Source organism: Camelus ferus, chromosome 19, assembly GCF_009834535.1.
Source record: "Camelus ferus isolate YT-003-E chromosome 19, BCGSAC_Cfer_1.0, whole genome shotgun sequence".
NCBI classification, from domain to species: Eukaryota; Metazoa; Chordata; class Mammalia; order Artiodactyla; family Camelidae; genus Camelus; species Camelus ferus.
Window position 1 is genome coordinate 5951070 of NC_045714.1, and position 24465 is coordinate 5975534.

The window sequence follows — 24465 nt, forward strand, 5'->3', positions numbered from 1 at the left end:
GGTTGAGGCATGAATCTTTTCTGGGAAGTATGATGTTGCTGGATTTTTAGAAAACAGCAGTAAAATACCAGAGTTGCCTACGGTCTGTTGATGGAGGCAGCAGAGCCGTGGCCAGAGGAGAGCCTGTGCCTGAGTTGAGTCCATAAGCGTTCTCCCCAGGGCACCCAGTGTTGCTCAGGGAGACCTAAGGGGGTTAGCATACACCAGAATTCTCTGCACGGTCCTCCTTCTGCCTGGGATTGTGGGGGAGGGCATGATGAGATTATATGAATAGCATGCAAGATCACTTGAAATTCCCATTGGCTTTTGGCATCTTTATGGGGGAAAAAAAATCATAAAAGTGGTTTAATAACTTACCTTTTTGTGAAGCACTTACTGGTATATGACTGGTATCTGGGAAAGGGGATAAATGAGTTTCTTTTTAATTAATTTTCTCAAGTCTTTATCTAATTAGTCTGGGTTTCTCTCTCTTTTTTTAACATGATTTTCATTTTCTCATTCCATTATCATTTTATCAGTCTCATGGTTTGGGTTATAGGGTAATTGTGAACTCATAATTCTGCTTAATATTTGGAGGCTAAAATGACGGTGAGGCTGGAAAGCAGTGAACAGACTGCTTGGGAGCAGAGCTTATCCCCCGTGACGCCTCTTCACTGCCTCTTTTGTCCTGCCCCAGTTCCTCTCCTCGCATGACCAGAATCCACCCTGACGCCCCCCAGTCAGTGTAGGGAGCATCAGCCATGCTGTGTTCAGCTCTGGGGGCCTATGAGTAAGTCCCCAGAGGGAGACTGGTGGTGGCAAGTTGATGGGAAGAGGATGAGGCAAAAGTGGCTTCTTGGGAACTTCTCTTTTTAGAAGAAGTCAAGTTTCTTACTTCCTAATTTCAGCCATTCATTACTTTGGTATGGGGTCAGGAAGCCCAAAACAAAGGCAGGGGATATAAAGTCAGTCACTGGAGCCTAGGAAGACATCATAGAAACTTCTACCCCTCTGTCCGCCCCTGTGCCCGAGCAGCTGCTTGGCACATCTGAAGTTCTGGCTGTTTTATCAGGTTGTACCATGGATGTATCTCAATACATGTGGTCTCCTTTGCCCTGAGATTTATAAAAGGGATCAAAGCAGCCTGACCCCAAAGTTGTACCCATAGACAGTATAACAGAAACATTTTCTAAGCCACAAAACCAAGAAAACCCTGCCCATTTTTTATTTTCAGTGTTGTTCACTCTGCAGATAATGCAAGTCTATAGTCTCATTTTTTAAAACAAAGATACGGAAGTGTAGAGAACAGTATCACAGGTGCCAGCCTTCACATCCATCGTCAAGTGTTGGCTCCATTTGGTGTGTGTCCTTTCAGATCTTAACCTGATTTTTAATCCCTCAGATCCATTCTAAACTGGGCGATGTTGACAGGTAGGGAAATAACTGATGAGAGCCGCAGCTGTGGGGGCCCGGCCGCTGGGTCTTTGTGCCCAAGTCTGAAGATGAACGGTCCAGGCCGCCAGCCAGGGGGCCCCGTGATTCCTGCCCCCGCCCCTGGAGCTGGTTTCCTGTCAGTTACCTGGAAAGGGTTCCTGGTGGAATCCACTGTTGTCTGAAACTGTGTGGAGCACAGATTTGTCAGGTTCAGGCAGCACATCTCAGATAAATTCAGGAAAGAAAGCAAGAGGGCACTGAGGGTTCTCGTGGCCAAGGAAAGTATGGTAAGACTTAAAGGGAAAAGCTGTAATTACAGAATAAGGAAAATTTGAATGAAAATAGGTGAGAATGGAAACCATTCTTAAAGAAGTGGTGCTGGCCAGAGGAGGTGACATGCTCTGTTGTGCAGGTGATAGGTGACACGGCTCTTCCGGGTGACACCAAAAATGGAAACATACTCGAAGCATTCATACCCTCGATCCAGTGAACATCTGTGCCCGTTGCCAAGAGGGCTAGAGTGAGACAGGGCAGCTGCTTGGCAGGCATCCCCCCACCAGTGCCCCAGTGACAACACACCCCTTGGGCCACCCGCCTGACATTTTGTGTGGCCACATCTCTTACGTTCCTTGGTCCAAGGAGGAAGGCTGTCTCTGGTCAGGTTAGCATTATTGATAGTAATAATGATAGCTAACATTTTATTGGGTGTTTACTGTGTTCCAGGTACTATGGTAAGGTCTTCACATGTATACGAATATAGTTCATCTTCACAACCTTGGGAATAGGTGCTGTGGTTAGTCGGTGAAGCGGGTGGAGAAGCTGAGGCGAGGAGAGGGGAAGTGACTTGTCCGAGGTCACATAGGTGATAGGTGCTTGGAGCTGGGACTCAGACCGTCAGGAGCATCTCTATTGATCCCTTCCCACGCTGCCTCTGACCTGCACCCGGTAGTTTCCCGTGTTCCGCCTGCCCAAAGGCACGTGTCTCCGTGGCACCCCTCAGCCGGCCAGCAGAAGCCAGAGTCAGCGTTCTCTCCTCTGGCTCTGAACCAGCCCTGGGATGCAGAAATGACCTTTTCACCACGTGGTAAAAAATAGAATAGCAGTTACCACTAGGCCGGGAGAGGCGGGTCCCTGTCCCAGCCATGGTCACCACGCTGCCTGAGGGCACTGTTGTCCACTAACCGCCTACAGGGAGCTTGCACTGGAGCGTGTTTACGTGTAAAATACATACACTCTCTGAATTGTGTGTTTGCAGGGCCCTTTGCCCAATACCTGCGGTCACTTCTGGGAGATGGTGTGGGAGCAGAAAAGCAGGGGCGTTGTCATGCTCAACAGAGTGATGGAGAAAGGATCGGTGAGTCAGAGATTTAGCTGCTGTTTACGTGACTGTCCGTGTGGATGCCAGTCCATAAGGTTGACTTTTTTGTCTGCATTTATTTCCTTGAATTGCTTTTATATTTCTTTTACATAGGGTCCTTTTTATTAGAAAAATAAAAAGAAGCAATATATAAATACCTGTTTATTGTAAACAAGTCAGGTAAGTAGGTGAATTAAAGAGAGGTGGAAAAAAGTCAAATTGCCCGGGACCTGTTCACCCCCAAGCCGTCGGTCTGGGGTGGTGCGTGTTCTGCTTTCCTCTCGCCTGTGCGGCTGTGCTTGGGCTACAGAGCTGTGTAAGCAGTGTTATTCAGAAAAGGCAAGTTCCTGCTGTATCTTCATGTCTGCTTTTCTGGCTGGTAAAAGTGTGCCTCCCCTCAACTGAGCTGTGGGAACAGCTGGACCCTGGATTCGCCTCTGTAGAATCCCCAGACACGTGGCTCCTGGCCACTGCTCTTTAACATGGACATTGTCCTCCTGTGCTTCACTTCAGGATGTGTGTCATCCTCTCTTCCAAGTTCTTTGCAGCGTGGACTCGAGGTGTGTGGTGTTCAGGCCACCCTCGCCTCTCGACTCGCTCTCCTCTGTCTCTTCTGCACCCTGCACCCAGACTGATCTTCCTAAACCGAGTTTCACCACTCTTCTTCCCAGCTGAAACCCTCTGGGGCCCCGCACTGCCTCCCAACATATACGGAAGGTGGCTTCAGGACCAGGTGTGGTTGGGCCCTCTTTAGCCTGGACCCCACTCCCCTCCTCCAGTCCAGACTCCAGCCAGAACAAACTTCTTTTTGTTTTAGTTTCATGCCAGTTCTCTGGCCTAATGAGCCGAATCCCAGTGCCCTCCCTCAGCCCACTTCCAGGCATCCCATGGTGCTTCCCTCGGGTCCCCCGTGGCCTTGCCTCCCTTCCCACACAGCGTGGCCTTCAGCCTGGTGCACAGCTGCTGTGGCCTCACTACCTTGGGTCTTCCCTCTCCCTCTGACGCTCCTGCCGGCACAGCCGGGCTCAGGCAGCCTCAGGTGGAGGCCCCAGGAGGAGGTGAGCTGGCGTTTGTGGAGACCCATAGCAACGTGTGGCCCAGGAGGAGAGAACTGGGTGTGCCCGGGGCACTGCCCTCACAGCTGTCCTGGCTGTGTCAGGACTCGGACCTGGCCTGCCAGGGGAACGTGAAGGCTCCGGAGTGGCCATTCCTCCAAAGAAAGCGCAGTCACGGCCCCGAAGGGAAAATACAAGTTTGGAGAAGGAACGCATCAAAGGAAACTCTCACAGTGGAAACCTAAAGCACTCGCCGCAAAGCCTCCTCCCTCCCCGACACAGAAAGAAACGGCCCTGGTTCCAGCAGAGAGTCTCCTTATGACAGCACGTGTTTAAAATTGTATTTTTGCCTCTGCCTCCTTTTCTTAAAAGTATTTATTTGCTCCGTAGTAACAGAGCTTACCTGAGTGTTCAGCTGATGCAATAATGCTTCTTGTCTTAGAAAAAAATGTTTTCAGTGAAAGTGGTTTTCAATTTTCTCTGCAGTGGCTTGGTTAGTAAAACGTGAAGTTGCAAATGTGAGGCGAATCCCCACCTGTCACCACTCATCAGCAATTTTGAATAAAGAAACAAAACATTAGGTTCCCACAGCTAATGTGCTCTGCAAGGGAAAGTGAAACGTGGCGGCGGCTGCAGGTGCTCAGCTCAGAGTAGCCTTAGGGTCTTCCAGCCTCAGCACCACTGACGTTTGACCCAATGGCTCTCTGTTGTCGGGGCCCGCCTGTGTGTCGGAGGGGGTTTAGCAGCATCCCTAGCCTCCACTCACTGGGTGCTAGTAGCACCCCTGCCCCCAGTTGAGGCCATCAAAAATGTCTCCAGACCTTGTCCAGTGTCCCCTGGGAGACAGAATTGCCCCCAGGTGAGAACTAGTCTTTCTAGTGGTATTGAAGGTTGAGAATTTTAAATCAAGACTTATTTATTCAAAAACCATAAATATGGTAGCATTTGCCTTTTATTTGTTTATTACTAAAAGTTCAGGTAAAACCTCTTTGCTATTTGCACATGGTCTGCTTTAGTTACTGTTGTCACAGTCCAACAAGGAGCGGTGTCCAGATACTGCTGCTGTGTGTTCATCACCGGGCCCGGCTCTTGGCTGTGTCCCATCGCAGATGGACCACAGATCCGTGACCACCTTTCTTGTTTGATTGCTTTGTTGGCCATTAAAAAAAGAAGAAGACTAGTTGGTTGTTACTGTAGTTGACTGTGGTGATGTGACATTAGTCCCTGGTTTCCTTTGTAGCTATTCTCACTCTGGGCCATTTGGGCATGTAAATTGGCATGGAAAGCAGCAAAGTTTCCTCACAATAAACATTTGCAGTTTGGCATCAATGTTATCACCCCTATAAGGACTGACTGGAGGAAATTACAAGAAATTACAGTGTCTTGTTTGCTCAACTAATCTAATTATAAATTCACACAGCCCGTGGTGAAAACCAGCTTGCAGAGTGTTCTCATGTAATGCTTGTTTGTTTTCTGATTTCCTTCTTTCACCAAATAGTATAGGATGTTCCCCTTCTTATTTTTGGCAAACCTTGCCTGTTACCCTTTTGGGACCCCATGCTTCCTGGAAAACAGTTGTGCAGAAAATGATTGTGTGTGTTAGACCGAGGTCATCCAAATGGCCACAGTTCTTGTGTGTGCAATTTAAAAACTTGAGTTTAGACATGACAGCGCAGAGTGCATGTGTGTAAGGGCCGGGCTTGTTGTCTGGGCAGGGGACGTAATAAGCAAGACCACATTCAGCCAGAAACGTCACCCGTTCTCTCTCTCCTGAGCTCCCTACCGAAAATGCCGTTGGATTTCAAGTGCTTTCACGCCCCAGATGCTGGGCTTTGTATCGTATGTACTTTATTTAGGCTTTGCCCGTCTCTCTCACCCTCTGCTTTTAGTTCTCAGTGTTCATCATTCTTTCAGTCAAATCACCCGTCACTGGGTCACCCAAGATGACTTTTCATGGAGTTTCCTCAAGATGGCCTGTTTGTTCTAGAAGCACCCAAGGACTCTCACATCTGCATTTACGATGGCAATGACAGCCACAACAGATGCCAGCACGTTGTCACTGCCATGTGGCTCTTTGGTGCCAACCCAAGACAAGCCTCAATTTTAACCCTGATGAAAGACTGCTTTCTAATAAAATAAATCTTTTCCGGTCACTGTGTATCAGTTTAATGGGATAACAGGAAGTAGGGATCTTGTGCTTATTTTTGTTTGTTTTATTTTGTGTGTTTACAACAAGAATTTCTACAGGAAATGACTGTAGAGAGCAGAGCATGGCATGTCGTTGTAGACGCCTTAGAGTTACTTAAGAACTATTTTTAAATAAGTGTCGGTTGATTGACACTTACTATGTGCCAGAGCTCCTCAGTTAGTTCCAAAGTCTTGGTCTTTATCCAGATGACAGAGATTTGTAAGGCTTTATGTTCAGTTTTAAAAGTGAGTGCTTGCTATGTGGAGGTGAGATTTAAGACTCGTCTTCACTGCTCAGGAGACGTGAAAATATTGGCCTCTACTCTGGTAGCAATGGCCAACCTCTGTTTCTGCTGCTTGGCGTCAATCTTTGTCCGCTCACTGCATTGAGTTCCCTTCCAGCATGTGTGGTTTTGAACCTACGAGGGCAGCCTCTTTGTTTCTGGGGTCTCAAGGCATCGCACAGGTCTGATGACTTGAAGTGTGGAAGTAAATGCATTCTTTAAGCATCTTCTGAAGCCTTGCTCTCAGCTGCCTCACCCACTTCGGCTGAGTGTGGGGTTGCACCCTGCAGTTAGTGTTTCCCTGTCCGGAGTGGCTGGCAGATGGGCACCTGGGTGAAGGTGGCCAAGACTTCCAAACAGGCCCCTGTCCAGGCTCTTTGGGAAGCCCTGTTGGCCTCCTGTTTTGAGACTGTAAAGTCTGATGCTGTGTTGGCATCACAACCTGGTGTTTCTTGATTTGTTTCTTTCCTTTTTCCTGTTGTTTTTTGGTTTTCCATTAGAGCGGGACTGATGGGCATTTGTGGTTCTGTCTTCATCCTCTTCGAGAGCCTCCTGGCTCCTCATCGGCCCAGGTGACGCTGCAGGTTCCCGGGCCTGCCGCCAGCGTTCCTGCAGCCCTGTCCTCCCTCGGGCTCGTCTCCCACTGCTCTTCTGAGACTGGCTTTGCAGTCACTGCCTAGAAAATGCTAGTCATTCTTCAGAACACGCCCCATCAGAAGCCACTTCTTCTACAGGGTTTTCTCTGATCTCTCGTTCCCTTAACCTCGGCCGACCTGAAACATTTACCTCTTCTCAGTTCCCGTGGCACATCCACAGCATTTCCTCTCTGCAGTTCCCCCAGGTTTGTCACCTTGTCGTGAACAGGTGAACATGTCACCTGGCCATGAACAGTCTCTTCCGACAGAGGGTGGCCCTGGAGGGGTCCTTCCACCTACTGTGTGTTTCAGACACAATCATCCTTTGCCTCAGAGGAGGTATTAAGTGGGTCAGTGAATGTGGAATTACAAGTATCTTGAACTTGTACCAATTCCCAAAGAGCTGTGTAGACACACTGATATTTCATTTGATGGAAGTCATACCGCCTTTGAGGATCCCTGTGTAGGCACACATCAGTCCTTCTGGCTTGTAGACCTGGCAGCTATTTTTGTCCAGAACAGTCTTCAGCAACCAGAAATGTCTGGTGTAGAAACTTAGCTCAAACAAAGTATGCCACTAAATTTGAAATGGTTGCAAAAAGTAGTTTGTGAGAGTCTAGACCCTTTGCGCAGTCTGACTTCCCTCACAGGTGACAGTGGGAGATCAGACCCCCTGAACTCCTCATCATGTGGATAACTGGGCAGCTGGGTTTGGAAGTGCAGGTCCCATCTGCCCAACTAGCCCTGGTCTAGGTCTTCACAGGTCCCTCCCCAGGAGGCAGGCGGATTACATTGATTGGTGATTTCCAAAGTCAGAACACCCTGAGTATTTGGCTTATCATAAAGCTGGTTCAAACCCCTGTAGGGAAATAGTCAGTTGCTCCCAATAATTCAGTGTTATTTTCTCCCCTAGTTAAAATGTGCACAGTACTGGCCACAAAAAGAAGAAAAAGAAATGATCTTTGAAGACACAAATTTGAAATTGACATTGATCTCTGAAGATATTAAGTCATATTACACAGTACGACAGCTAGAATTGGAAAACCTCACAGTGAGTATGGTCTGCACTTAAGTACTTCAGATGGTTCCTGGTTGAGATGTCTTTTCACTTGGGTTAGCAGGTCCTGTGGGGTTGAAGTGGCCTGGGACTACCTGGGGGCAGTGCAGATGGACAGTCTGAAGTGAAGGCAGGGGCAGTGGAAACTGGAATTGGGCTGGTGGGGCTGCTCCGAGAGGAAGGATCTGTTCCTGAGTCACATTCACATCTTAATTTTCAACTTACTGCTTTGTAGTCACCACGACTCCTGGTGTGCAATTCATAGTCGGAGAAAGATGGAGAACTTAGCACAGGTGACCATGAAGTGGAGAAGAGGTTCAGATTGTGTGGCTCCTGAGGAGTACAGCGGTGTGGTCTGTCCCCAGCTCCCCCCTCATGTGACAGCCCTGGAGCCACCAGCCCAGCCGCAGTCCCACACGGGCTCTCGGGACATGATTTATGGAGGGTTTGATGGAGGATTTTCAGGAATAATGTTGGCAGCGTGTTGGAATGTGCCAGGAGGATTATGTGGTAGACTTCTTTTTAATGCTTTTCAGCATTTGCAAGCTTGACATTACGAGAGACTTCTAGACTCTTGAGAGAATTTCTCCTGCTTGTTGGGGGAAACGGAGGTCAGACAGAGCAGAAGAGGTGTATGCTGTTTGCGTGGCAGAGTGGATGCAGCAGCTTGGGGGTTCAGTGTTGAGAAAATCTGCTCTAACAGACGTGGTTTTGAAAAAGTCTTTTCTCAGACACTGATTTGTTCAAGCACAAGTCTAGAATGAATTCCTTGAGAAAGAGGTGGGCAGGCATGTGAGGGAGGGAGTAAACTGGAAATAACCCACACCTTTTTAAGAATTAAAAGAAGGAACTGGCTTTTGGCATGTTTTTTTTACTGTTTTTTAAATCTATTTTTAAGTGCTTTTCTTTTCCAAAAAAAAAAAAAGAGAAGATGCATTTCTCTTTTAAGCCATTGAAGTATATAAGATCACTTTGTAGGGAGGAAGGTGTGGAATTGTTTGGTGCGGTTCTATGAATTGTCCTTACGTCATATGCAGATTTCTTCCAGTTCTGCAGAAAGGTGCAGCATGTATCATAGCTGGTGCAGGGTGACACCTGTGCGTTCTTTGCTGATGTTAGGTCCTTATCGTGGGTCCTTTCACGTTTTCATCACACTAGGGTCAGGGAAGGTTGTTAGAACTAAGCTGTGAGCTCTGGGAGGGCACGGGCTGAGTCTTTACCTCATTGTGCCTGGCACATGGGAGGCATGTTATGGACATTTTGCGAAATGAAGGGAGATATCGTTGGTCAGCATTTCACCTTCAGCTGCTCTCCAGGTGATCCAGGCGCTTACTTGGCCCTTGGTGCCGTGCAGCTGGTGTGGTTCTGTCTGCAGGCCCTACCTTGTGCCTGTCTCCTGTTACTGTGCGTTCTTAGCTTAGTAACATCTGGAGCACCCTCCTCAGTGAGAGCTACGTTCTGATCATTGCTGCTGGGGACCAGCTGCCCCCCACCCCCCCGCTGGGAGTGGACTCTCATAGGCTCAGAGGAAGGAGCAGAGCTGGAAACAGCACCAGAGGCCATTCTTCTTTCTGTTCCACTGGGGCAGATCGGGCCAGGGGAGAAGCTCTTGGGGACAAGGATATGCCTTTCAAGAGTTCCTGTGACAGGCTCTGAACGTGGGCTCTGGAGTTGGCAAGCTTACTTGCTCCCTACTTAATGGAGGGTTGGCTGCTGAGTCTCAGTCTCCTAGTCTGGGAAGTGGAAATAACGGGACTCCCCGCCTCGAGGGATTGCTGTGAGCACTCGGTGAGCTTGTGGGGCCCGTGTAGCCGGTCAGGTCATCCTCCTCTGCCTGGACCGTCTGCTCAGCTGGATATTGAGCCACACGTGGCAGCCTCCAGTCTTTGAAGTTGGTTACTTTTTTTCTGTATAATGACAATCCTCTAAGATATCCAAACCGTCTTGTAAAGCCCTGAGTGGCCCAGACCTGGTGTCCCACACACGCAGTTACATTTCCACATCCATGTGAAACCCTGAGGTGACGAGGACAAGAATGTTGCGGGTGGCAGTGCAGCATCCTTTTGACTTGTGGGGCAGGGAGAAATCAATTCAAACCACGAAGACAGCACAAGTGGGAGGAACGGTAGAGTTGGGAGTTCTGTGGGCAGAACTGTCCATCCGAAAGGCGAGGTTGAAGCGGGAGCAACCTGGGGTCCAGTGTCGAGCACAGGACCCGGCACCTCGGGGACTGATATCTGTTGACTGGGTGCATGGATTCGGGAAGAAAAAATGAGAATTAAAACTGCTCTTAGAGTTAGGTGGATGGAAAGGCACTTCCTGCTTACCTGGAGTTAGTGATTTCTGTACAGGTGAGTCTCCTAGAATCATCATGAGTATATTTCTCTTTCAGTCTCAAGAAACTCGAGAGATCTTACATTTCCACTATACCACATGGCCTGACTTTGGAGTCCCCGAATCGCCAGCCTCCTTCCTGAACTTTCTTTTCAAAGTCCGCGAGTCGGGGTCCCTCAGCCTGGAGCACGGCCCCATCGTGGTGCACTGCAGCGCAGGCATCGGCAGGTCGGGGACCTTCTGTCTGGCTGACACTTGCCTCTTGCTGGTAAGAAGGCCCTTGAAGACCTGGGAGGAGAAGGGAGCACAAGGGAGCACGTTTTAACCTCCACGTTGGCCTGGCTATAGCTTCACTGTTATTGTCTCTGCAGTAAACTAGCTTTGATCTTCACTTTTTTTTAATTGTTTTTCTTTGTGTGTGTGTGTGTGTGTGTATTTTTTTTTTATTCAGGTATAGTCAGTTTAATGTTATGTTAGTTGATTTTCACTTTTTAACAGCTTCCCTCCTGTGAAAGGAGCTTTACCCTAAATAGCTTTGTTTGAAGAGATGCTCTTAATTTTAACATGGAGGCCAGGAAGAGCCAAAGAATCCCCTTCCCTCTCGTTTTTCTCTCTGTGCTCAGATGGTCCCGATTTTGCTACATGTTCTAGACTCCGCCTCCCTCGCTGGGATCTTTCCTGAGTAAGACCTGACGCACTCCTCCAGCACAGGCTTGTAAACGTGTAAAGCCATGTTGTGCTTGACGCCTGGACCTCACTGAAGTGTATCTCCTGTCTGGCTTTCAGATGGACAAGAGGAAAGACCCTTCTTCTGTTGATATCAAGAAAGTTCTGTTAGAAATGCGGAAGTTTCGAATGGGACTGATCCAGACGGCAGACCAGCTCCGTTTCTCCTACCTGGCTGTGATCGAAGGTGCCAAATACATCATGGGGGACTCTTCGGTACAGGTCAGCATTGCTTTTGCTTTCATCCAGGTGTGTTGGTTTTAAAATTTTGGCCTCTGAAGAAGGAGGCTGTTAGTTGTAAAACTTGTAAAAGTTCAAACCAGTATCACGTGTCAGAGGAAACAGCTATCCTTCATGTTTAAATAGCTAGAAAGTTGTGGACATTTCCACCGTGTTTCAATTTCTGCCTTTTAAGTGCTCACGTAAGGAGCATTAATAGGGAAGATAGACTTTATTTTTAAAAGATCTCATCTTCCAAGGACATGACTGGAGACTTGAGAAGAGGGCCCCTCACCCAGCCCTCACCTCTGCTCACTTCAAGGGGAGCAGATTTCCTGACAAGTCAGCCAAACACGAACTTTCATGGGACTGCCTCTTGCTGATTTTTCAAGGAGCAATGGAAGGAGCTCTCCCATGAGGACCTGGAGCCCCCTCCTGAGCACGTGCCCCCACCTCCCCGGCCTCCCAAACGAATCCTGGAGCCGCACAACGGGAAGTGCAAGGAATTCTTCCCAAACCACCAGTGGGTAAAGGATGAGCCTGAGGAGGATAAAGAAGATGGCCCCATCAAGGAAGAAACCAGAACCCCCTTAAACGTCCCCTGCAGCGTGGAAAGGTAACGTGAGCAGGTCCTGGCTTCCTGGGGGCGAGAGGAAGTGACTTTCTGTTCTAGAAATACATGCTGACATTGAAACCCGTCGACAGAGCCTCCTCTTAGCCAACAGCCCTTCTGTGTCCTTAGGGAATGGGGCTCCTGGACCATCACAGCTCCTCCTCTGGCTGGAGGAGCCACAGGTTGGCTGGGTGCCTGACTTTAGTGGGGGTGTAGCACCACCTGGTGGTGCTTGTTGGAATCAGGGCTCTGGTGCAGCTGAGTCAGGTCTTCCTGCCTAGTGATGACAGTGACAGAAGACAGACGCCTCCCCAAGACTTCAGGCTAGTCCTAAAATTAATATCTAGGCCTGACCATGTACCTTCAGCCCCCAGAATGGTTTCTGGGAACTTAACCTTTTCATGTAGTCTTGGTTGAATTGATTGCTATTTTGCTTGCCTGAAGTTTGACAGATTACTGAGCACCTACTGATGTGTGTGAAACAGTAGCCCCTGCTCTGTATTCTAGACCATCTTTTTGGGAAGTGGGTAGTAGATTGTGGTGGGGGCCCACAGACAGGGATGTGATGGTGGTCAGCCTTAGAGAAGAGACACTCAGCCTTCCCTGGGTGATCAAGGAAGGCTGCCTGCAGGAGGTAGCATCATGCAGAAGCTTGAAGGATGAATGGGAGTTAGCCCAAGCCTGAGACTGTGGAGGCAGTGGCTTGGTGCCTGCTTTTTTGGAGGGCAGTTTAAGGTTAGTGCATCCTTTGACCCCACATTTGTTTACATCTAGAAATTCAGCCTGCAGCAGTTCTCAAGCAAGTGTACAAAGATGTACAGGTAGAGGTGTTCGTGGGGGCAGCATTTGTAATGGTGAAAAACTAGAGATGAGCTGATTATGTATCCTGGGAGTAGATACAATGTGCTCTCTCCCGTGTTGGATATTCTACAACTATTAAAGAATGGAATCAGGGTGTATCGTTGGGACCAGGTGTTGGAGCTGTTGTGGGTGAGAGAGCAGGTTACATATGATGTGTGTCCCATGGGTCCTCTGGCTCAATTGATCATCAGAATCTCACCAAGGCACTTTGCTAAATGCTGGTTGCCAGGTCCCATTTCTGACCCATGAACATGGGTCCCCAGGGCCTTTCGTGTAACTAGTCCTTATCACAGAAACACTGGTTCTGGTTCTGTCCAGTGGGTCTCCCAGAGCAGCAGCTTGGTGGCTGTGCCCTGATTCCCAGGGCCTCTGTTGACATTCTCAGGCTGGGCCGCTGTGCTCCAACTGAGGGCTCGCCAAGGGCTGAGGGTAAGAGATGGGAGCTGGCCCGTGACTTGTGTCAGATTTGTGTCGTGTGCCCTATTTCATTAAGACAGTGGAGAGAGAGGTGCCTTTCACACTCTGTGGGTGAAGGTGATGAGCAGGGAAGTGTGGATTTGGGAAACTAAAAGCCAGAGAGTTCCAGGGGAAAAGGGAGTTGTACCAAGAACGGAAGTGTCTCTGGGCACTGGTGGCAGCCTACGTGCACACAGGCCTCCGCCCTACAGCCAGGGCCTCACAGGGCGGGCGCCGGAAAGCAGGTGCCTCGTGCAGCGTCCCACCTCCTGGGGAGGTGGTGCCTCCACACGGTCCTGCCAGTCTCACAGGATGCTGCTGGGGCAGGAAGGCCATGGAGATGCACATGTGAGGCAGGACTTCCTCAGTGGACGCAAGTGTGGGAAGGGAAAGGCCTAGGAGAGGTGGGGAGGGGAGAGGCAGTGCCTGGCTCCTCACCAGCCCATGAGCCTCTGCTGGCCTCTCGAGACAACCCTGTGTCCGGAACACAGTGCATGCCATCCCCATGCATTGCTCTGGCGAGTGCACACAGGACACCTGGGAAATTGTTTTACTGCAGGATGGGATGGGGCTGAGGACTCGGGCCCGCAGCAGGACAGGCACCAGGTCAGCACTGGGAATGCTTGATGTCTGCACGTCAGCAGCCACAAAGACCTCTGGGTATCAGTGTCTGCTGGGTCCCCAGGGAGGGAGTGGAAGACTGTGGGCTACCCCATTGCCTGCCCTGACCTGATCTGAAGCAGAACATCCTACCAGCAGCCCCAGGGCAAAGTTGGCATCTGTCTTTGCACCAGTAGCTGTATTTCTCCTCAGACCCTTATCCATCCCGAATTACCAAGGAGTCCTCGCATCTTCAGAACCCTTCCTTGGCCCTACTGTAGGGCCCCAGGAAGGAGGTGGTGACAGGTGGGCTTCTGGCATCAGCATCGCCAGGCTGTTTACATGCAGCTCATTGTTTCCTAGAATCCCTCCCGTAATGAGCGCCTCCTGGCCATTTTCTCCAGAGTAAGTAACCCAGCTCTGCCCCTCTTGTTCCTCAGCATGAGTCAAGACACTGAAGTCGTCAGAAGGCGGGTCGTGGGGGCAGATCCTGCCCAGAGGGAGCCACCACCGCTCAAGGAGGAGCAGGACCGGGCGCTGACTCACTGGAAGCCCTTCCTGGTCAACATGTGCATGGCCACGGTCCTCACGGCCGGCGCGTACCTCTGCTACAGGGTATGTTTTCACTGACGGACGTGCTGGTGAGACCACGTGTACAGAAAGCACTGGCCACCAGCCTGGCGTTAACATCCAGTGCCGCGGAAGGCTCTGAGCCAGTCTCAGAAGAAACAAGCGGAGGTTTTTAAAGTCTGGAACTGTGAAGGGCTAACGAGAGAATTGAGGATTGATGCACTGGGGTTTTAAGGAGCCCTGTGGTCCCAAGAATATAAGAGTCTAATCTCAGGGCCTTAACCTATTCAGGAGTAAGTAGAGAAAATGCCAAATACGTCTCTCTCTCTCTCTCTTTTTTTTTTTTTTTTGTTCATTTGTTTTAAAAAGAAATAATAGAATTACAACACATTGTTGTTTTTAACCTTTATAAAAAGCAGCTTTTTGTTATTTCTAGGAAAAAAAAAAGACTAGGCACTTACGAAACTTTGTTGTACCCTTAGGTGGTGTAACCAGATACACAATTTTTATTTGATTTCCCAGGGAAAGGCTCCACACTTCTATGAATGTAAACTCCTTTGGAGAAGACGGTTTAAAGGTTTAGGACACTGTCTTGCTCAGGCACTTCCTCAGCTGTGCGCACGCTGAGCTGGGACAGTGCCTGCGAGCTTTCCCTTTTTAAAAAGAAAAACAACAAAAGGCCGCCTCTAGAAAATAAAACCTGGTTTCTGCTTTTGCTCAGGGTGTCCCGCTGGTTTCCCATTGTTCATCTCTCCATCCATCCCTTCTTGTTACAGCCACCTTGCACGTGGCCCTCCCTCATCACTCCATCCCCAGAAGCAGGGTTCCTCGGGGCCCCTGCCTCAGGGTCAGAGGTCACCGAAGGGTGGCCCCCCGGCTTTTCATCCTGCCATTGAGATCCAGAAGGAGCAGTTTCCACTTCACTTGGAATATAATTACCATTTCAGTAGAAACCCACACATTAGAACGTGTCACTGTTAAAGTTAAGGAGAAGAGGGAGGATTCGCCTCAAAACTCGTCATGGAAATCGCCTCCCAGGGTTGTTTTGGTTTTTTTTTTTAACCTCTTTCTAAGCAACCATCTTTGAGTACATCAGATGGTTTAGCAACATGCAGACAATTTTTTCCTTAGGGGTGATTTTTGGGAAGGGGGAGCTATTGCGGGAGGGGAAAAAAAATCAACCCCCCCTTCCCGGGAGGCTACAGCAGCCGGGGGCCGGGCGGCCGGGGTCGGGCATGAGTGCAGCTCTGCAGGGTGGGTCCAGACTCATCTGAAAATGTTTGGTTTCATTCCAGTTCCTGTTCAACAGCAACACATAATCTGACCCACCTCCACCCACTGTCCGCCTCTGCCCGCAGAGCCCGCACCCAGCTAGCAGGCAGCCGAGGTAGGTCAGGGCCGCCGGACAGCGTAGCCAGCCGTGCCCCAACGGACATTTGTTCTGCACTAAGGCTCCCCTCCCCGGGCTGTGGGTCTTACCTCCGTCCTTTTACTTTTCTGCCCTCCCCTTCCTTCGAGTACCGGGTCCACGTCCCATTTTTTGAGGAGGACACAGGAGAGCGCCATGCTGGGGGCTCCGAGGAAGGCAGCCTGAGCCAGTAGAGGGGCGAGCCTCCAGCGATGGCCCCTGGGCTCGTCCCCCGCGGCTGGCACCCGACGCCCCCCCTCAGCCCTGCACGGAGATGCGTGCAGTCAGCCTCTCCACTCCATATTTATTTTTTAAGTTTTTTTCCCCCAAAGGTGTCCATAGTGCACTAGCAGTTTCTTAAACCAATATGTATTAAAGTTTTTTGATGTCAGCCTTGCATTAAGGGCTTTATCAAGAAGTACAATAATAAACCCTCAGGTAGTGCTGAGAACGTAGGACTTTGCCTGCGAGCCCACCGCGTCAGACCAGTACTAGGAAGGAGGACGGTTTTAAGCAGTCGCTATCGTGACATTGGGGGTAACGTGGGAAGAGGTTTGCATATGTTTGTAGAACAATGGGCTAATATATAATGAACACTTGGATATTTAAGACACATGGCGTGAGATTACTTTGTCCCGGTTACTCCCCCCCTGGTTATCTGCTAGAACCTTGGTCTCAGTCACCACTCTCCCTGTGTGTTTTAGGATGCATGTATGGTCTTTCTGTGTCCCGACCAAATACCATGTGCTTGAAATACTTAGATCTCTGCTTACTAATGTGCCCCGTGTCCAAGTCCAGTTACCTTTGCATGATCTGATCATTACGTGGCTGTGATTCCTAAGACCGTTGCTGAAATAATCGCCATTCAGCAATGGAGTGATGTTTTCCAGGAGGAGATATTTGCCTAATTCCTGGCATGACACTCTGGTGACTTCCTAGTGAGGCCTCGCCTGTCCTGGTCCAGCTGGGCCCCACTGTAACTCAGACATTCCAAGGGTATGGGAAGCCATAGTCGCGCTCTGGACGTTTAGACAAGCAGGGTCGTCCCCCCCCCCCCACCTTTGAGCTCAGCCTCCGCTATCCCGGGTTCACACTCTTCTTGAGCAGACCGTGATTTGGAACCAAGGCAACTGTTGGAAACCACACTTCTCGAGACAACCTGGACGACGGTCCCTTCGAGTCAGCCTGCTGCCCTTCAGGTCCGGGGGCCTTGCTGACAGAGGCGTCTGCCCCGCCCTTGAACCCTGGGGACTGATGGTGCTCACGACTCTTCCTGCGAGGGGAACTTAAAACCTCCACGTTAAGTGGCTTTTTTAACAAGAAAAAAAAAAAGGCAGCTGTAGCTCACGAGCTGCTCTTTTGCCAGCATTTTCACATTTTGCCTTTCACGTGTTAGAAGCTCGTGCAGAGAAAGTCTGTGGTGGGAACATTTGAGGCATCGCCCCGCAGAACCTTGGTGAGGTGTGAAGGCTGAGGTGCCAGGCTGTAAGCAGTTTTGAGTTGGGCTTGTTCGTCTGTTTTGTAAGTCCTGTATGTGTATGTAGTAGTTTGGGTGTGTATATATAGTAGCATTTCCAAATGGATGTACTGGTTTATGGTTTAACCTATCCTTGGAAGACAGATGGCTCTCCATCTTGTTACACGTATGTTAGAGAAGTAGCGAGCTGCTCTGCTATATGCCTTAAACCAATATTTACTTGTCAGGTCATTATTTTTTACGATGGCCATAGAATAAACCATTTTTACAAAAATAAAAACAAACAAAAAAAGTGAGGTGTTTTGGTATAATACCTTTCCAGGTGTGTGTGTCTGTGGATGCATGATGGGGTGGGGGGGGGCGCATCTCAGGGTCTTCTGTGACCTCACAGAACTGTCAAACTGTACAGTTTTCCAACTTGCCATATAAATGATGGGTTTGCATTTTAGTTGCAACAATAAAAGTTTTTTTTTCCTAAAGAACACGGATTTGGGGTGCAACTCTTGTTTCTTTCCATCCAGGCGGATGTGAAACAGATGTTGTCAGTCAGGAGGGTTTATAGTTTTTCCACATCTGGGGATTACAATGGCCTCGATGGCCTCCTGTGGTCGTGGGTGCCTCTGGGCTGGGGGAACTTTCCCTGCCTGGTGCGTTTACTCCATACTTCAGGCCTCAACGCGTTTCCTTTCCTTCAACAACAAAACTCACCTTTTGAATGTATTAGGGCTCTTGGATAACTTAATAAATGTATACAAGTTGTTTGAAGAACTGCTCAAACCTTAAGAACGTGTCCCTTAGCCAGCTGCCCGTCAAACACAGCGGTGGCCACATCTCAGCACCTCGGCTGAGTCACGTTTGATGTGGAATTGACGGAGAAATAACAATGAAATAGAAAAAATTCGTGGTCTTCCTTTCTTGTACAAAATGAAAAGTAAATCTCCCCTAAAGTGATTTTTTTGACTTTTCTTTCTGAAATAATTTCAGACTTGCAAAATGTTGCAAAAACAGAACAGAGAATTCCCTTCTATCTGTCAAGGTTCTATGACTGTCTCAAACTGGCTGCTGGATAGACTGCTTACATTGTGGCCTCCCAGCAGGATGCAGGGAACTGGGAAATAGAGACTGTCTGTGGTCATGTGACCACACAATGCCCAGCGAGGACACTGGGGCCCAGATGGTGGTGTCACACCCACAGCCACTTCAATCTCTGTTTCAGATACCAAAAAAAATGGCATCTCAGCTTTCATGACGAGGTGGAATGCCAGTGTGGGAAAAAATAACTAAATTTGTAACTTCGGAGCAGAAATCTGATGCGGCCCGAGGGCAGAGAAGAGCCAGGCTGCTTGCTGTCTGTAGGAGAGGCCTGCGGGGCCTTCAGAGCGCACGTGCAGAGTCCAAGGGGGGCACTGCCCCAAGGTCGCCCCCTTTACTGCTGCTGCTGGGTGAGAACCCACGTCACAGTGTTGCCCGGGAGAGTGAGCGGTGAGAGGCTGGAGGGGCGGCTGCTCCCCTCAGGGTATGTGGGGAAACAGCCACTACCTTCCACTTTTTTTCAAGTAGAGTGAAATACCAATAAAAAGTTATTTTAATTGAAATTTCAGAAAACAACATATAGACAAGGCAAATAAATACCAAGTTAAACCAAAAAGCACAAAGTATACACAGGAAATGTAAATGAGCACGTTTAAGTTACAGCTGCTCGGTGCCATTGCCAACGGCCACCGTCAGACCCGGCTTGTCTCTACATTATTAACACAGAAAGCTCAGGACACACTGGAGTTTTTTTTTAATAGACTTAAACAGGAAACTAACTTTCTTTCCTTCAACATGATGTTCAGTGAAATCTTTCTTCAAACCAGCTTATGGTTTTTGAAGCAATTTACTCAATAAGCCCTAAACTGACTTCCTTCGAAAACTGGATTCCATTTTGCTTCGTGAGGTCAAAGCAAATGCTTTTACTGACGTGACACTCCAGGTTTCTTGGCTGATGGCGTGTCCTCCTTTCCTTTGTGCTCTTGAACCACAGTAAAAGGTCGGTGGTCAGCAGGCTGCCACCAGTCTCCACTGTGACATGTGGGCTGCAGCTCGGGTTAAGGGACTGAATCGTAGAAACCTTGGCTCTGCCTCCCGCCCCTGCCAGCTCACCTTGGTGACAGCTTGCTGCCATTGAAATGACTTGACCTCCTCTCTCCTTAGCATGGTGAGCCGCCCGTCAGTCCCAGTCTTTATTGAACCGGAAATGCTGGCCTCCTTGTGGCTGGCACTGACCCAGCTCTGCCTCCTGGGGAAGATCAAGACAGATTCCCGAAGCCAAAAGCCGGCTGAAGTGCAGTCTTCAAAGTGCTGTGCGTCAGCTCATCTGCCCCTGTACAAAAGTCCCACTTGTGCCCTGGCTTTGTAACTGGCCCGGAGACTCAGAGCAGCTTGGGCCAGCTCATGCTTCTTGGGGAGCGCACAGCGTACCCCCACCCAAAGCTCAGTCCCCATGTCATGGCTGGGCAGCAGCAAAAACAGATGCCAGATTTGAGCTCATCAGCTAAGGCTTTTTAAAATACTGTGATTTCAACATCTGCCTCCTGGCCAAAGGCTTCATGTCTTTGTTCTGAGTAAAGTTTGTCCATCTTCTCAAAAGCTAAACGTCCTTTTTCACCTGAAAGATTAAGGTCATCTGTCACTGGATTGTCCCCCTCCCTCTCTGTTTTCTACTCTGCTGAGCCAAGGTGGCCTAGTACTTACAGACGCCTAGGTCTCCAGTGCCCCTGTAAAGGGCAGGGGCGGGGCGTATTGGGGGCCAACTCTTATGGACCCGGTGCCTTGCCCCTCTACATCTAAGACAGAGTCTGCTGAAATTTATTCCTGCGTCGCATCTGGCTTTCATTCCCAAGGATCGTAAACTGAAGCTTAAGAGCTTAATAAAGCACTCCTTATCACTTCAACTATGAAGGAAACCTGCTTTGGCCAAGTGCAAACAGGTCACTGACAGTGCCCATCTCATGTGCTACTGTGCCTCATTTTCCAGTGCTGGCCGTGGCCTCTCTAGCACAGCCTTTCTAGGGGGCCCGGGAACCCCACTGCACTGTATGATGTTTGATGTTGAACTTTACCAAACGACAGCGTGGTTTCCCTGGCTGCCGCGCGCACGGCCTCCAGGTCAGACTGGCATAGGCTGGCGATCTGCTCAATGCTTTCGATGCCCTGTTGAGTTTAGGAGAAAAGGGGTCCATTAGAGGACATTTTAAGTAACAGGTATCCACTTTTATAAACCCCGCAGGACCAGCGTGTTCTGTGGGGCCTCAGCCCTTTCTCTGAAGGCTTCTGGGTTCCTCATGTGGCCTCAGGTTCATCAAAGTACCATTGGAGGCATCTCATCTCTTCCATCCTGACACCCTCTAGCAAGTTAGATCATTAGCCGAACTTTATGGACACCTTCTGAAAGGCCCATCTTGAAAATGAGAAGGCATTCTTTCCTCTGGACCTTCCTACCTCCTCTGCTTCTCCCAACCCTGCCCTCCAGGTTAGACCAGGAGAGGAGTAACCCGGGCCCTGGGTCAGGCACAGCTGATGGCAGCTGCCCTCTTCCTGGGTCCAGGACCAGAGTGCACTTCAGCTCCCTCTAGTGGGCACCCTCACCCTCTCCCTGGTTATTCAGTTATAACCAGATGGTCCTTGTAGATTTCCTGTCAGTTGGTTCCAGGATGAATGGGTAAGTGAATTTAGTCTACTGGACCATTTTTCACCTAGCAACTTGGCAAAGATTTTTTTAAATGAGAGTTTCAGATGCAGGTGAGGTTGAGGTAAAATGGGCACCCCTCACATCTGCTTTCAGGGGTGTGAATGGGTCTCAAAAACATTTATCATCTCTGGCCCTGGGGTAACGCTTAACCTACCCTAAGGAAGTAATTCAAAACTTGTAAATTTTATGTAAATTTTGAAAGCCTTATGCACAAAGATGCTCAAGTATTAGGGTAATGGGTAACTTTTGCATTTCTGTATTGTACACTTTTTTTCCCTACAACAAGTTTATTGTGCTTTTAGACATTTTTAAATTGAAGGTATTAAACCATATAGTCCAAGAGCTCAGAAGTGAATCCCTGGGGCCACCTGCTTATTCACAGGGAGCCAGAGCGAATGTTCACTATCACTGGGGGAGCTCTGCCGGTGGAGCTGACAGCCACTCCTCTACCACGAGCTCTTTACAGTGCTTTTTTTTTTTTTTTTTTTTTACTGGTGAGGATCTTTTTTTGGTCCCAGTAAGGTCATTTTGAAATGAACTAACTTCAGCATTAACCACAAGCGGGCTTCTCTCCATCAGCAGTGAGGACAGGCTAAACTCACCCTGAGATGTTTTAGTGCCATGCATGCGGCTTGCTGGAGTTTTGTGTCGTTCTCAGTCAGGGCATTGGTGTAGAAGAGCAAAGCCTAGGAAATACAGATGCTGTGAATGAGGGGCCAGTGAGAGCGAAGTCCCGGGTGCCCACCGCCCACCCTCCGAATGCTGACAGCACGTGTGCAGTGTTGACTGTAGGCTGTGGTATTCAGTTTATCTAGAAACGCCGGTCCCTGGGCTGAGGGTAATCAATTAAGAAAACTCTTCATCTAATAACGTTTACAAAAGGCATTCCAAAACTGTCGTCTACATAAAATGCTAAATCAGAGCAACCCACTGTCCAGCAGGAACAGCAGAAGAACTGAACACACGGAGGGCCACGGCAAGGCTGCTGCCCCAGCCAGAGGAAAAGCATCTTTTCCCTCCGTCAGTCGTTTCCAGTCACAGCTCTGACCCCGCCCCACTGGCCACATGACCGTGGATGGCCACGTCACTTCAGCTGGAAAATGCAGCTGGCACTTGCTTTGCAAAATTGTTGTAAGGACTTACAGGAAACATGAGAGGGGGGCGGGCGAGGATGTGCCTGGCACTTGGGTGAGCCCGAGACCACAGTAAGGCCCTGCTGTTGCCCTTCTCCCGCCTCAGGGGCTGGTACCCTAAACCTGGAATAGTCCCAGGTCCAGGAACCTAAAAGGCAGAGCAGTCCAATCTTGGTTTTCAAATGGACTGAACACAATGAACCATCTAGCCACACATATTAATTGAAAGTAAATGAGGATGACTCAGAATTCTAAGAGACATTCTACATGCAAGTGACATGTCAGAGACGGCACAGATGAGGTGCTTTAGGAACACTGAGGTTAACGAGGTGGTAAGCTTGTGGCATGTGGTCTTGTGGGCTCCTCAGGTGATGCCCGGCCACCCCAGCTCCCTCACCGGGGCTGGTGCTGCCAGTGGTGAGGGCATGAGGAAGGCTGTATTCCTGTTCAGATGATCTCTAAATCAATACCTGGCAGCGAATGCAGCCCTCCAGTTCCTCTCTCCTTTGTGTTTTTCCAAGAGAAAGCCCCCCTCCCTCCAGCTCCCCGCAACCCACACACCTGCAGCCAGGGGGCTGCCGCCTCCCACACCGTACCTTTTCCCGAAAGCTCTTGTTCCTGGCTGCGCTGGCCAGGCGAGCGCTGGCCACCCTGCACACCCGTGGGGTCCCGTCCAGCTGGAGCAGCGCCCAGGCCCTCAGTGTCTGAGGCAGGGGCTGAAGCTGGCCCAGCCGCTTCCCCTGTAGCTTCCTGACTGTCTTGGCCCGGCCCACGCACTGCAGCTCCTCAACGAGTGTTACTGGAAGAGACAGAAGAAGGATGCCCAGGGCCCCTCTGACTGTGGCCGGGCTGCAGGTCGTCCATGAGCCATGGAGAAGCAAATCCCAGGACAAGCCCATGTAATCACTGAGGCCCAGTCTGGATGGGTTTCAAAGGAGCCTCCTGGAATCTCTAGGAAGGCTTTCTAGCAGGGACTCAGATACACCCTGAAAGTTAATAAACCCCCAGCCCGCACTTCAGGGACTCCAGCCAGCCCAGTGTCACCCTCACATCCAGTTCTGGTCTCTGCTCTGAGGTTTGTGAAGCCTCCTGCCCTTGGAGCTCATTTCTACATGGGCTGAGTGTGGAATCTAATTAAATCTGTTCTCAGAAGAACAGCTGGAGGGGAAAGAAAGCGGCAGTGATTCTGGAAAACCAGCCTCCCAGAGCTGGGACAGAGGGCTCCGTGATGGCTGTTCCTTCGTTGTTCCTGTGTTGCTCTGAGGCCGCCTGCCCCCCTGCCCCTGCCTACCTTCCTTGCTGAGCTGGGCAAAGTGCTTCTCCAGGTCGGAGACACTCTGCCTCTGCAGGTAGCTGTGAAACTGGAACCAGGTGACGGTCTGTTCCTCGGGGAGCCCGGCTCGGGGCAGCAGCCCGCTGCAGCTGACCACCTGCTCCAGGAGCCTGCGGCAGGCTGGGGACACACGGGCAAAGGCGTGAGGGGAAACCGAGACCTCACCCCCTCGGCGCCTCTCAGCCGAGCACGGCCAGGTCAGCACACAGGCTCTCTGATGGCGCGTGGGCGGGTGTCTCTGTGCGGCCCCGTGCCCACGAGAAGCCTGCTCCCGCTGAGGCCACAGGCCTGAGTTGGGGGTCTTGCGGGGCTTCCACCAGCCTTGAGCCCCACCTGCCCCTGAATGTGAATCCCAGAGCTGGGGCCTGGGATAGGCAGGTGGTTAGAATTGCTGAAGTTTCAGAGCCACTGCCTGGAGTATGACTGTCACCATTCAGTTGTCAACAGAGAAAAATGAGACGGCTCTGCATTCTGGGGAGGGGTCCCGCCAACATTCGAGACACCCGCCTTTATGGGGCAGATAAAGTCCTGCCACAAAGGTTCCTTCTCAACCCCTTCAAGATTCTGGTGGAAGCTATGGAATCTGTCCCCAGAAAAACACACCAGCGCACTCATGTCTCCAGCTTCGGGTATCACAGACCCCTCCCCCCTCCCCAGGAAAAGGAGGTGCCTTGCAGTTAAGCTGAGAAACTCCTCCATTTGATGCCACGAAGACTTGTGCAGCGATGAAGATGGGGCTAAGGTGGGGCCTGCTGTGACAACACTGAAGAGCCCGGAGACTCCACCCAGCGGGGGAGGCGGGGCGGGGTTACCTAGTTCCAGTTGCCCTGGGTGTTTCCCTCCGACTCTGTGCAGGAATGTCTTCTTGAGCTGGTTCAGCAGCGCTGTGCCGGGGCAGGACAGGACCCCGCCGGGCTCTGTGCACCCTCTCCACACCTTCAGGCACCCCTTCCTCCGGGAAGCCTGTGGGACGACTGAAAGCCCGGGCTCAGAACCTGACTGGCGGTGGGGAGG

At 50.2% G+C, this 24465-nt stretch overlaps 2 protein-coding genes across 8 annotated transcripts in view; one reads left to right on the plus strand and one right to left on the minus strand.

Moving 5' to 3' along the window:
• Positions 1–17734, plus strand: part of PTPN1 (protein tyrosine phosphatase non-receptor type 1) — a 62746-nt gene extending 45012 nt beyond the window's left edge. Inside the window, exons 4-10 of the mRNA XM_006174977.3 lie at positions 2669–2767; positions 7845–7982; positions 10381–10590; positions 11109–11270; positions 11660–11883; positions 14238–14412; positions 15663–17734. Coding sequence (XP_006175039.1) covers positions 2669–2767; positions 7845–7982; positions 10381–10590; positions 11109–11270; positions 11660–11883; positions 14238–14412; positions 15663–15686 — 1032 coding nt within the window. The 3' untranslated portion in view covers positions 15687–17734. The remainder of the gene's footprint in view (positions 1–2668; positions 2768–7844; positions 7983–10380; positions 10591–11108; positions 11271–11659; positions 11884–14237; positions 14413–15662) is intronic.
• A 1085-nt stretch (positions 17735–18819) lies between these two features.
• RIPOR3 (RIPOR family member 3) overlaps positions 18820–24465 on the minus strand; it is a 68142-nt gene continuing 62496 nt past the window's right edge. For 6 of the 7 annotated variants that reach the window (XM_032461369.1, XM_032461368.1, XM_032461370.1 and 3 more), the window contains 6 exons: positions 24264–24425; positions 23410–23571; positions 22715–22917; positions 21588–21671; positions 20357–20447; positions 18820–19902 (listed from right to left, as the gene is read on the minus strand). In XM_032461369.1, coding sequence (XP_032317260.1) covers positions 19799–19902; positions 20357–20447; positions 21588–21671; positions 22715–22917; positions 23410–23571; positions 24264–24425 — 806 coding nt within the window. In that variant the 3' untranslated portion in view covers positions 18820–19798. Of the gene's footprint in view, positions 19903–20356; positions 20448–21587; positions 21672–21691; positions 22267–22714; positions 22918–23409; positions 23572–24263; positions 24426–24465 lie in introns of those variants that run through there. The other variant, XM_032461367.1, reaches the window with a different exon arrangement.